Source organism: Talpa occidentalis, unplaced genomic scaffold (assembly GCF_014898055.3).
Source record: "Talpa occidentalis isolate TD23 unplaced genomic scaffold, MPIMG_talOcc4v2.1 talOcc4.10, whole genome shotgun sequence".
NCBI lineage: Eukaryota > Metazoa > Chordata > Mammalia > Eulipotyphla > Talpidae > Talpa > Talpa occidentalis.
The window spans coordinates 6,953,046-6,966,039 of record NW_023600993.1 but is presented as its reverse complement, the minus strand read 5'-3'; the positions used below and the strand labels follow the sequence as shown (position 1 = coordinate 6,966,039).

At 55.9% G+C, this 12,994-nt stretch overlaps 1 protein-coding gene across 1 annotated transcript; it reads right to left on the bottom strand.

Moving 5' to 3' along the window:
• Positions 1 to 4,670: 4,670 nt before the first annotated feature.
• Positions 4,671 to 12,685, bottom strand: RHO (rhodopsin). The gene is made up of 5 exons (XM_037523292.2): positions 11,028 to 12,685; positions 9,362 to 9,530; positions 8,153 to 8,318; positions 7,831 to 8,070; positions 4,671 to 7,084 (listed from the first exon to the last, which is right to left on the bottom strand). Exons 1-5 carry the CDS (start codon positions 11,386 to 11,388, stop codon positions 6,974 to 6,976), a joined length of 1,047 nt encoding a protein of 348 aa, XP_037379189.1. The 5' UTR covers positions 11,389 to 12,685; the 3' UTR covers positions 4,671 to 6,973.
• Between the last annotated feature and the right edge of the window lie 309 nt (positions 12,686 to 12,994).

Here is a 12,994-nt window from a genome sequence, read left to right as displayed (position 1 = left end):
GAGCACTTTTTAAATAAAATTGCTTAGCAAAAGTGCCACAAATAAGGAAAACGCCCACTGGGAAAATATGGGCAAAGAATATGAATAGGTAATTCAGCAGATAGGTCGATAAACACAGGAAAATATTCTCAACCTTCTTGGCATTCAGGGAAATTCAAATTAAAACAATGATAAGATACTATTTTCCCATCAATTGACAAATTAAAGACAAAGTGTTGGCAAGGATCCAGGCTCTCGCTGCCTCTGCCAGGGGTGTACGCTGGGGTGCAGCCTGCTTTGGAGAGGTATTCCCTTGGGCCAGCAGCTTCTCTGTCCTAGAAGTGCATTAGTTGGAAAAGAAATAACTGCTGCATTATTTGGGAAAGAAAAAAAAGTAGAACTAACTTCCAAGTGCATCACCCAGGGCCTGGCTAAATGATTCCCTTACTGTCTCTCTGGCCATTTAAAAATGATGAGGTGGTTGAAAACAAGGATGAGGCGCTATTCACACCCAGTAGAACACCCATCAATAGTGGGTATCCAGGATGGGAAGAAAGGCATGGCTTCTGGGAGAGAAAGTCAGAAGCCACTTTAGAAAGCAAGTCAGCAACGTCTAATACAACTGAAGATGGATTTGTGCCACCCCCCCACCCCCTCCTCCACTCTGGGCATAAAGCTGAAACAGACACAATATAAGGGATCCTCACTCCATCCTTAGCAGGAACGCAAAACAATCTGAATGCCCAGTAAGGGGAGATCATGTGGTTTAGCCACACAGTGGCATAGTATACAGCAGTGAAAAAGAATGAGCCAGAATATATCTGAGTGTGTCCCACTTTGGAGAAAACGTGTGTGAAGGCCCAGAATAAGGTCTGAGGAGATTCGAGGTAAGAGCAGTGGAGGAAGTGGGTTTTAAGGTTGGAAACAGACTTGCATGTTTCTCTATGTAGTCTCTTTTTAGTTGGAAATGTTTTCCAGGGAACTCGCCAGTGCCAGAAGTCTGGACTGAAGGAGGCTTGGCTACCAGAATATTCTAAGTGAGACCAGCGATCACACCCCTTCCATGCTCCCCATTACCCTGGGGCAAGGGCGCCTCCTTGTCTCTGAAACCCCACAGTTCAACCATGCTGAGGCTCTTGGGCTGGGCTAAGGGCTGGGCATTCCTCTTTGTGTTTCCGGTGTGTGTTAGAGGGATGCAAAAATGATCGGCTATTTCACCCCTGCCTGTGCCTGTGCCCATTTGCAGTCTAACTTTGCAGTTCCTTCCACACGCCTTAGCCCTGAATTGGCCTTGTGACTTGATTTGCCCAATGGGTATGGTAGAGATGTGATATGCCAGCCCCATCGCCGTGTGAACAAGCCCGGACCCATCTGCTGGGCACAGAGAGGCCCGTGGCTGGGTTACCCTGTCACCCAGACCAGCCCGCCCTCCCGTGGGTGCTTGGGCGAGCCCGGCGGAGAACCACCAGCAGGCCCACAGGGTGGAGAGCGGCAGTACACAGAGCACTGTTTGAAGCTGTGAGGTTTGGGGGATTTGCCAGGCAGCAGAAGCTAATAGATACACTCGCCTACCTTTACCCCATCTACCTTCTCTGGCCTGTTTCCAACTCTTCTTTTGACCTCGGTGTAGATGTCACTTACTGGACCCCCTAGAAGTTGGGGGCCCCCTGTAGGGTAAATGGTTTTCAGGCATTCTGCCTCCCACCATTAGGATTGCCCTGCCTGATGGGGCACCTGCAGTTGTTACATTGTTGTAAGCTGTGTTGTTGTGGGTAGAGGCTGGGTATTGAGATACTCACCAGGAGAAGCAGAGGCAGAGAAGAGGCAGGAAAGAGAAGGGAGAAAGAAGCCCAGCTGTGTAGCTGGTTGCTGCTCTACATGTAAAAGCTCAATAAAAGCCTGAGAAAGCCACCGAGGGCTCCAGGACGCTCCTTCACCCATCTGGTCTGCTTGAATCATAGATATCCTGCTCTGTGCCTTCCTGCCGCTACACCCCCTTTCTGGACTTGCCCTCTGGGGCCTCCTGCACCTCAGTTACAGCTTTGCCTCACCTGTCTGCAGCAGCCCTTGAGCTCGAGGCTGGGAGAGGGCTGGGCTGGTGGTTTGCCCATTGCCCAGCAGTTGCTCAGCACCCACTGCTGTAGAGGTGCAGCCCCCAAGCCCAGCTTGGCAGAGTCGGGGAGACCTGAAAACCGTCTGCAGGAACTTGGACTTGAGCAGGAGACGAGAGGAGGCAAGAGGCACGGAGAAGCTGGCGCCAATGGGCCGCAGTCTTGATCACATTTGTGGGGCATTTCCAAGAACTGAGAAATAGAGAAAGACTCAGCGATACAAACATTCCCATGAGCTTCATCTGAAACTCTACTCCTGGGCAGTGCCAGGATAGAGCTTTGCATTTGGAGGAAAGAAGTTCTAAAATGCTCCACGTGATCTAAAAATTCCTCTAGAGGATTGCCTTTTCACAGGGAAATAATTGTGAGCAGCAGCCTGCAGTGGAGAGGGCTGCTCCGTGCGCTTGGCGACTCTCACCCAGGCCTGCGTGGAATCTTTTGTACCACCTGGAGCCCTGGATGGGCCCTCCCGTGGGAGCTCCCGTGTGGTTCTGAAGATCTCAGTTGGGAACTTTTGGAAAGAGTTACAGGGTGTCTTTTTCGTGTGCCTCCAGCCCCCATGGCTCTGGGACACCTGGCCTGCTTTTCCCTGACTTTAGGTCAATCCATGCACAAGCGCAGTGGACAAATAGTTAACAGCTGCCGCGTTCAAGCGCCATGTAAATATTTTATAGTCACTTTTATTTATACATGAAGAAGCTGAAGTTCAGAGAAGACCTGCACTTAGATCTTCCAAGTTCAGACCCTGGGCTGCCACCTGGAAGCCCTCAGTGTTAGTTAAGAAACCAGCTATAACTCCAAAATGATAGTGGCATAAGCAAGAAGCCATGAGAACATTTTCTTATGAAATTCTTCATGTACAAGTGGAGCAGGGCTGCAAGGCAGCATGGGAGTCCCGGAGTCCTTCCCTCTCGGTGCTTGGCTGTTCTGGGCTTACAGATACTACCTCGTGATCTCAGATGCTGCTGCAGCTCCAGTCATCGTGACGACATTCCAGCCATCAGGAAAAAAGGGGAGAGCAAGTGGAGGACACTGCCATTCTCTGAAGTGTACAGGCCAGAGGCTGCACGCATCACTTCTGACGACACCCGCTTGACCAGTCCTGAGGTCACGCCACTGTGGGCGCAAGAGAAACTGGGGGAGGCGGTATTTGCTGGGCACCTAGCTAGAAACTTGGGGTATTTTTTACTAAAAGAAAGGGAATGAATATTTGGGGGCAGTTAGCACTGGTTGCCCCCTCCCCTGGCAGTCCCCCATTACACTGATCTCTTTACATGTCCACTGCCCGCCACTGGGCTGCTCCTTGCACTTGGTCTCAGATTCACTGGACGTGCACTGTGCGTTGCATCGCTTACATCAGTAACCTCGTGTGTCACTTTAGCCATTTCTACCTAGTAGGATGTCTCCCCTTGAAAGTTGAGGGGCTGAGATCTTGAGGTTCAAGGACTCCACCCGAGGTCATACAGCTGGCAGGGCACTGTGGTCTCTCCCTCTCAGAGTGCGTGTCTGCCTGGGGCCAGGGGAGCAGGCGGCTGTCCACCAGCAAAGTGCAGTCTGGAGCCTGCTGACTCACTCCTTCCTCCCGGAGGCAAGGTCGGGGTGAGCAGGCTATGTGACCCCAAGGCTGGCCGGGTCAGAGCCCTTCTGAGTCCACAGCATGTCCTGGCCTGGCTTCCTTAGACTGCGTTGAGCGGAGATGTGCTGGTAAATAGCAAGCACTCCATAAATCTGTCAGCTCTCTGGAGTCTGGAGATGAGGGTGGCACCCCTCCCCAGCCTAAGCGGGCAGCACTCTGCAGGTGCCCTGTCAATGGCTGTCAATCCGTTGTCAATCAAGAAGGTAAAGAGAGTTTCCTCGCTACCAGGAAAAACCAGAGTTTTCCAGTTGGGGAGTGAATTTTTACTCTGGCTGCGGGATCAACACAAGCATACAGCTCCTTAGAATAAGTGGGCTGGGGTGGGGGAGAGGGGTTGCCTGCCAGGCAGAGTAGCTGAAATGCCACCGTCCCTCCCACTGCCTAGCCCAACACAGTGTCTGAAATGAAGGCGAGGTCATGGGGCCAACCATGGGGATATTCTTGTGTCCCAGGTGCAGGAGGGAGGGAGGCCGGCTCAGCTGGATGCAGACCTCTGGCTTAAATGGGGTCAACTGTCTTGGACTGCAAGGGTGAGCATGTGACCCAGGCCTGAGCAACCAGAGGCTAACTCTCCTCCCAGCTGGCACTAGGCTTAAGGGCCATCTGCAGACCCAGGTCTGGCCAGTGAGAGTCCTACCTGGGACCTTTGCTGGGATGGGTGGGAAGGAGAAGCCAGCTTTCGGCAAGACTGGCTGAGCCTTGAACTGCTGGATACCATTTCTGCCACCTCTTAGGAACAGTTGGCCTGTGCAAGAAGCCAGCACCAGGGAACATGAGGTCAGAGGGGAGGCGCAGAAACCTGACAGCACCCCCTGAGCACCTGCAACTGGATGTGCCTCAAGCCTGGGACTTTTCATTCACAGGAGCCAGCAACTTCTCTCTTATGCTTCAGCCCAACTGAGTCAAATATCCTATCGGTTGCAGCAAGGAATCCTAGCCAACATTACTTAGGGAGACAAGGCAGAAAGGGGAACAACAAAGATGCTAGTTACCACATGCCCCACTCCTCTGGACTCAAGGACACTGAGGACCTTGCTGCCCTCTCCCCCACCTTGGAGGATGTGGGTAACCCTTGGGAGCCATACCTCCATCCTGTTACCCTAACAGATGGGATGCATGGTAAGGCCAGCTCTGAGCTGAGGCCCAAGTAACACCAGGCCTCTCATCTGCTGTGTGCCAGGAAGTAGGCTATGCCCTCATCTGATCCCCTCAAAGCTGGTTTAAGTTTCCCTTTTGCAGACCAGGAGGCTCATGGAGACTTGCTTGCAGCTTCACAGCACACCTGGGTCTCTGACTCCAAAGTTGGGGTTTTCCCCATTCCCAGATCTTCTCCCTGTACCCCACTCCCTCATTGGTCCATGCTGGTTGCCCAAACAGATCCCAGGGTCAGTGGGTGCTGCCCAGTTTCAATTCACCCTGCAGATGAAGAGCTTGAGAGCAACGAACCCACCGTTAACACCAGGTGTAGAAGCTGAGCTTTTAATGCCCCAGTTTGTCTTGGTCTCCAGGCAGAGCTGGGGAGTTAGAGCTTCCAGCTTTGGTGGTGTGAGGATGGGGTGACTGAGGTGGCTCAATCCTGATGCTCCAGACTCCCAGTAAGTTTTGCAGTAAGGCTGCCCCAGGACAGAGAATGGCCTGGAGCTGCTGAACGGACTCATTCATCAAGGGAGCTAGAATCTGGGACCAGGGAAGACCCCAGGGCGGTGAGCCCAGCTGACTTTCCCACTTTTTGTTTCTAAGCTCTTCGTGACCAAGGTGACATGAAGTCGAGCTCTTCATTAAAGGTGGGCAGGAGCGCAGGTGGTTTCCAGAAGCTGAGAGAAAGGCCTCTCTCTCAACAGGCTGCGCTGGATGGGGAGGCTCTGGACCTGGGTTCAGGCCAGAGGTGAGACCTGGGGCCTTCGTTTCCTCAGGTCTGATGGTACATTCAGCACCCCTGGATTATCTCTCCCTGCAGCCTGCCCCCGAGTCCTGGTCGGGCCTTGATACCTACCTGGCTAACAATCTTGATACCTACCTGGCTAACATTTAACAATCTGCTGAGGCTGGATGCTCAAGACCTTGCCCAGTCTCAAAGTGCCCTCTATCAAGAAGATGTGATCAAACAAATATATATTAATATGTAAAGAGACATATATGATGATCATTTATCAATCATACAAATGTCAGATCATGTTGTTTACCTAGAATATAATGTTGTATGTCAATTATAGTTCAATTAAAAAAATCACCCCATGGAGGCCTCCCTGATGGAGGCCTGATGGAGGCCTGATGGAGGCCCTAGGAGGCCTAGGGTTAAAGTCTCAGTATTACCACTGCAAAGGCACTCCATGGTGGCATGAGTTTGATCCCCGGCCAGGGAGCTACCCACATGGCGCAGCAGACCTCTCCTGTCTCACTTTCTGCTCCCCTTAGCAGTGTGTTTCAGTAGATCTGCCTGTTCTGCTCCCCACTCGGTCTCTGGTGAATCCTCTCACCCCCTGCACCTCTGGCCTATACCCAGTTCTTCCACACAAAATAAATAAAAATCTTACAATAAAATAATATTTCTTTAAAAAGAAATCACCCAAACAGAAGAAAGGAGCTGATCATTATAATTAATGAATTGATATTATTTGTACTGTCAACTACAGTCTGTATAGCTCCTTACCGTTTACAAAGTGCTTAAACATACATCCACACGCACATCACATATCCTCTCTCTCTCCCCCTCTCTCCCCTCACACACACATTTGGTCGTCACAGCAGCTACGCTCAGAGGGCTGGTGATGTGGGGTTTCCATGTTACAGGGAAGAAAGTGCGACCCAGGGAGAAAAACAACCGCTCAATGCCATCAGCCAAGGATGAACTGCCGCTGCTAAGGTTGTTGGGAACCCAGATGAGCTCTCCCTCTCCAGTCATCCCTTCATTTGTTCCTCCATTCGTTCCTTCCTTCATCCATCTAGCATGTATTAAGCACCTACTGTGTACCCCACGCTGGGCTTTTCCAGAGGGTGGGCGTGGTCACGCTCCTGAGAGGTGAGTTAGAGAGGAGGGGTATGGATCCCACCAGCCCCTGGGAACTCAGGGTTCCAGACCAGGCCATCCCTGCTGAGTGGGGAGCATTTTCCTCTCATTAATTCTTTGTTTTGAACTCAGAAATCCTGTGCAACCTGGTTCTGTCAGGCTCCTGGAGGAGCCGCTGTCGCTGGGGGTGGGCACGCGGGAGGGAGACTCCTGCAGTGGCAGCAGAGTCCCGGGCAAGGCTTAGGCTGGCGCCACCTGGCTGGTCTCCGTCTTGGACACGGTGGTGGAGGCCTCGTCATCCCCCAGCGGGTTCTTGCCACAGCAGAGGGTGGTGAGCATGCAGTTCCGGAACTGGAAGATAAGGGTGAGAGTCAGGGTGGGTGTCCCCCAAAGTGTGTGTCGCAAACTGGTGCTCGCAGCCGCCACTCCCCTCTCAACTCTGGCCCCCGGAGGACATTTGCTAAGAGTTCGTGACATTTGCTAAGCATTGGGCCTGCCAGGGCCCAAACCCAAGGGGAACGATGTCACTGAAGGCATTCCACGGTGCCATCTGGGTGCCCAGAGCCATCTGTAAATTATCTCACTTAATCGAGGACTGTGCGGTTCTCCCCTTCCTATGCAGGAAGAAACTGATCTCAGAGAAGTGACTTGCCCAAGGTCACATGGCTAGAAAAGAACAGTGTTGGGATCTGAGCCAGGATATCCAGCTCCAGGGACTGTGTTTTAACAGTTGGATGATGGACTCTGCAGAGAAACCGCTGTTCTACCCTAGAGGACTGCTTCACCCCCTTATCCCTCGGAACACGACATTGTTAAGCTTTGTATGGCTTGGGACTTCGATCATCTGACTTGTAAAACAGGCCTCCAGAACCATCTGGACCTGTGAGTCTCATATTGAACTAGCAGCTGAATCAGCTGAAGAGCTTGTTAGAAATGCAGATTCCCGCGCCTGCCCTGAACTTCTGATTAGGTGGCCCCAGAATCTACATTTCTCTTGGATACTCTGATCCTCTCGTGGACACCAAGTCCCCTGCCCCATTTTGCAAGCAGCCCCTACAGCCTGGGGTCTCGGCCCCTCTCGCCCTATCAGCAGGCACCTGCTTGTTCATCATGATATAGATGACAGGGTTGTAGATGGAGGCAGACTTGGCAAAGAATGCTGGCAGGGTCATGAAGATGGGGCCGAAGTTGGAGCCCTGGTGCATGAAGATGTAGAACGCCACGCTGGCGTAGGGCAGCCAGCAGATCAGGAAGGCGATGACCATGATGATGACCATGCGCGTGACCTCCTTCTCAGCCTTCTGGGTGGTGGCTGATTCCTGCTGCTGGGCAGCCGCCTGCAAGGACACAAGGCCCGTGTCCAGACTGGGCCCGCAGGGTGGGAGCTGGGCTCAACCCAACCGTGCACGGGGGCTGTACCTCTTTGACTGTGAAGACCAGCTGCCCGTAGCAGAAGAAGATGACCACCATGGGGATGGTGAAGTGGACCACGAACATGTAGATGACAAAGGATGCGTTGTTGACCTCTGGCTTGAGTGTGTAGTAGTCGATCCCGCACGAGCACTGCAGGCCTTCCGGGATGTACCTGGGATGGGGCAGGGGTGGAGCAGGAGGGGCAGTGAGTCCCACCGCCCACTACCATGGAGGGCCTCGTCCTGGGCCTCACTTTCCCTCTCTTGTCTGCCTGGCTATGTGGCGTGAGCATCAACCCAGCCAGAGCACCTGGAGGAAACTGTGCTTTCACGCTCTGCCTGGCGCCCGCGTGGCCCAGCCTCACCTCCTGGGCACACCAGTGACCCGGCCCGCACAGAAGCACTGCTTACCTGCCCCCTGTCGCCTAAGGCCCTCAGGCTCTGCGGCAGAGGTGGGGAGGGAAGAGGGGACAAGCTCCCCAGCAGTTTGTACAAACTGGGGTCTTACGAACAACATGGTAAGAGTATTTTCTGGGCCACAGAGGGGCACTCAGAGTAACAAAAGGATCTTCATGTGGTTTCTAGTAACAAGGGCCCCCCGGGCTTCCGTGTCTTCACTGAACCAACCTCAAAAAACCAGGGTATCTGTGACTGGGCCGGGAAGGAGGCCAGGAATTAAGCCGGGGACAAAATCTTGATGCCAGGAAGACAGGGAAGGAGATGGGGAGAGACAGGGATTCCCTGGAAGCAGAGGGACAGGAGGCCCTGGGGACCCACGGTGTCACCAGTCCAGTTTCCCAATCGACTGTCTCCCGTCAAAGCTCCTGTCAGCCCTGGAGACACGGCCTGACGGCCGGACAGTTGCCAGGGCTGCGGTGTTGCCACCGGCTCTCGGAGGGCCCTGCTTCCCCAGGCGCTCCGAGGGTTAGAGGGCGCTGGACCAAAGAGGATTGGAATCTGGTCTTGGCTTAGTTGAGGATTAGGGGTACAGCCAAGGTGAAGGGTTGGGGCGCCCTGGAGTCTCTTTGACATGGGGGCTGCTCAGGAGCTGGGAGCAGCCCCCATAGCGACATTAGTGTCTGGTCCCCTCTTCCCTTGCCCTAAGCCCCTCCCCTGGGAGAGTTGCCAGGTGGGCTTTTGGGGCAGCGGGTGTATGAGCTGGAGTCCGGCTGGGCGCCCTGTGAAGACCCTTCCCGTCTAAGCCCAGTGCCATTACCTGGACCAGCCGACGAGGGGGGGTGTGGCGCAGGCCAGCGCCATGACCCAGGTGAAGGCGACGCCCATGATGGCGTGGTTCTCCCCGAAGCGGAAGTTGCTCATGGGCTTACACACCACCATGTACCGCTCGACAGCCAGGACCACCAAGGACCACAGGGCAATTTCACCTGCAAGGCAGGCGCAGTCTGTCAACAGGCCACCTGCCTGGTCCCACTGTGTGAGGAGGGGGCGCCCCCGCTCGATGGAGAGAGGCCAGCGGGCAGGCGACCTGGGGCAGCTCTGAGTGGGGCCGAGAGGATGGAGAAGCTTGGACGCGCGAAGTGGAGGACGGGGCGCAGGGCGGGAAGTTTCGCTCAGTCCCAGCCCTGCTCCTGAGGGACTGGCGGTTGTCTGTGGGGGCTTGTAGCCTGGGGCCCCTGAGGGCATTTTTACAGAAGAAGGCGTCCTTTATGGGGCAATAGTCAGAGTTCCTAGTGAAAGTCATGGCAGAGGCTGGGATCCTGGCCTCTCCAGGACAGAGGCCTGTCCCCTCTGGGAAATGAAACTGCTGGGCCCCTGGGCCCTTCTCCTGGGGACCAGGTGGCAGGCTGGGGTTCTGCTTAGAGGAGAGGGAGGAAAAGCAATGGAATTCAGACATCTGTCCTGGTCAGAGAATGTACTGACCAAACCGGGACGTTTCTGAGGCTGGCAGGGAACATTGGTAGTTATTTAGGGAACATAGTCATAGAGGGGACCAGGCCTGCAGTGCAGGGTCAGCCTGTGTGTGACCCCATTCATACCTGCCTCTGACCTGAGACGCTGAAGGGGACAACACCGTCAGCGGCCAGGGCATGCCCAGAATGGATCCAAGGCCACATCTGATGCGCGAGGAGACAAGAGGCGGAGCTGTCCGTGCGGCTGGGCTGGGCTCTCCCCCTCGCGTGGCTTTGTCAGCAGGATCTGAGAGGCCCTGTGCCCCAGATCTAAGCTGGGAGGCCCCTGCTCTGGTCACTGCCCTGCCACGTCCCTGAACGAGTCTTCCCCTCTCCATGCTTCAGTTGTCCCATCTGCTAAGTGGGAGCTGTCATTTCTGCAGCGCCATTATTAGCTTCCCAGTCAAAGGGAATACCGGGCGCAGCTTTCAAAGCAGCTCTCATGCCTCCCGCTGACGGGGTCTCTCAGAAGGGAAGAACCCCTCAACACTGAGCTTTTGGTCCTGGCAGAGGCTGGAGGCGCACTAGGAAGGATGTCAGGGAGATGCTGGCGGAGGGATGGAGCCCATCGCCAGCACAGGCCGCTCCGAGTGGACACAGGGTCCCCTCTTGACCAGCTTTCTCCCCAGCCCCTGGCGAGAGTCCGACCCAGCATAGCTGCTGCCCGGAGAGCACATGGCCCGAGTGGGCTCGAAGCTCAGCTGGGGCCCCGCCACCATGTGACCTCAGCAAGGCCCAGTTTCCTCGCTGTGAAGCAAGACAAGGACACCACCCTAAGGAGACAGAGTGCTCGCTTCCTCCCCCCTCACGCGGCAAACCAGCTCACGGTCACCGGGGTGTCTGTTGATTGAGTACCGCTTGGACAAGGCCACCGACCACAGAGGGAGGAGGCTGCTCGATCTGCGGCTGAACCACACCCTACCCTACCTCCCCGGCTCCCGGGGCCCTGGGCCCTCGGGCCCTGGCTCCTACCTCCCAGGGTGGCAAAGAAGCCCTCCAGGTTACACCCCGTGGGCCCGAAGACGAAGTATCCGTGCAGAGAGGTGTAGAGGGTGGTGGTGAAGCCGCCGAAGACCATGAAGAGGTCGGCGAAGGCCAGGTTGAGCAGGATGTAGTTGAGAGGCGTGCGCAGCTTCTTGTGCTGGACTGTGACGTAGAGCGTGAGGAAGTTGATGGGGAAGCCGAGCACGATCAGCAGGAACATGTAGGCAGCCAGCATGGAGAAGTGCCAGGGCTCAGCCAGGTAGTACTGCGGGTACTCGAAGGGGCTGCGCACCACGCCCGACTTGTTGGAGAAGGGCACGTAGAAGTTCTCGCCCTCTGTCCCGTTCATGGCTGCGGCCCCCGGGCGGCCCCGCGGGCGGCTCAGACCCAAGAATGCCGCTGAGGCGGGAGTGCGGCCTCCCAAGCTCTGGCTGGATGACTCCTAGGTCTGCCCACCCCCAGACCCTTATAAAGTGACCTGCCTTCCCTAAGCTCCTGTCTGAATCAGCACCTGGGAGATTGGGGTGTTATTAATCAGAGTAATCCCCATTGCTGCAACTGGGGGCCTAATTGGCTTCCAAGAGGGCCAAGGTGACTCCACGCAGAAGTCTGAGGTCAGGAAGGAGAGGTGCTGGAGACCCTGGGAAAAGGCAGGAAGCTGCCCCCCAAGTCTTCTGTTCTCCAGAAATCACCCCATCTCAGCCTGGTGCCCTGGGCCCAGCACTGGTCCCTTGCAGCCCTCTGCTTACTATGCGCAGGTTTTGTCCTTCTCCCACGAGACCACGAGCTCCCAGGGGGCAGAGAGGCCAGTCAGTGTCTCAGCCTCTCACTCAGCCCCTTGCCTATTCCTCCCCCTCAAGTCACTGCCAGCCACAGGGGCCGAGGGCTCCAAGCAGGGTGGGTGGTGGTGGCGGGCGTGTGATCAGAACTGGTTCCAGAAAGACATCCTGGAGTCTGGGTGGGGGACAGTCGGGGGATATAGGGTGAGAGCCCGGTCTAGAGGTGGCCTCTTGGCTGAGGCTCCTGCTCTGAGGGCCAGGCTGGCACGGGTAGAGTGTCACCACTGGCAAGCAGGCAATAGGCCAGGAAGAGATGCAGCCGCCACCATGGAAGGTGCTTGGGGCTTCAGGAACCTGGCGGAGGGGGGTGGGGAGGGCTGGAGATGGGGGCGCCCAGTTGAATGAGGCTGAGCCAGAGCCAGGCCCACATGAGGGCTGACCAGGGCTCTTTCTGGGACACCTAATCCCCCCTTCCTTACTTCCTCCTTCCAAGAACATGGGAACGGCGAGGGGGGCTGGGAGACAACGGGCCAGGGCCAAGCTTGCCCCAACCCCTCCCAAGGTGCGCTCCTTTTGGCAGGACCCCAGTGTCCTCCCAGCCAAGTGGGCGTCTCACGAACCCAGCGGGGCCTTCCTTGCTGGAGATGGGAGGGGTCCTCGGCCACGTCAGACAAGAGACTGAGACGAGCCTAGTGTCGGGGCGCAGGGGACAGGGAGACGGAGCCCCGGAAGACCGGCCTGTCCAGGTCGGGCGGTGGAGGTTCGTGCTCGTATCCAAGGCTGAGTCTTGGCTCTACAATATTTGTCACATGGAAAACAAGGGTGGAGAGCCACATGCGGGCACCCCGCAGGCCACCGCGGACGAACCGTGACGACGGAGGACAGCGCTTGGCTCCCGGCTGGCGCTCAGGGAGCCGAAGGGATGGCGTCTCAGACTCAGGCCCCAGGGCACAGCCCCCACTCACCCAGCGCCTGGCTCGCACACCCTCGTGTTTCTGTCACTCCCCGAGAGAAGGCGCTGGAGGCTCGGGCCCGCCCCTCCCCCGCCTCTAGCCACAGACCATCTGATCTGTCACTGTGATTGACGCCTGTTGGGGGGCTGGGGCTGTTTTCTGTCTCCCCTCTTTTTCCCAGCCATATGCAAATGATGGCAGTTCAAGTAATGCGCTAATGGAA

What these genes read in the sequence shown, in the direction of transcription:
- RHO (XM_037523292.2), bottom strand. Translation starts at nt 11,388, where the DNA reads ATGAACGGGACAGAGGGCGAGAACTTCTACGTGCCCTTCTCCAACAAG. An exon ending in CCCCTCGTCGGCTGGTCCAG is followed by an intron (nt 8,319 to 9,361) that starts GTAATGGCACTG and finishes GCCCCATCCCAG; the next exon opens with GTACATCCCGGAAGGCCTGC. An exon ending in TGGTCTTCACAGTCAAAGAG is followed by an intron (nt 8,071 to 8,152) that starts GTACAGCCCCCG and finishes GTGTCCTTGCAG; the next exon opens with GCGGCTGCCCAGCAGCAGGA.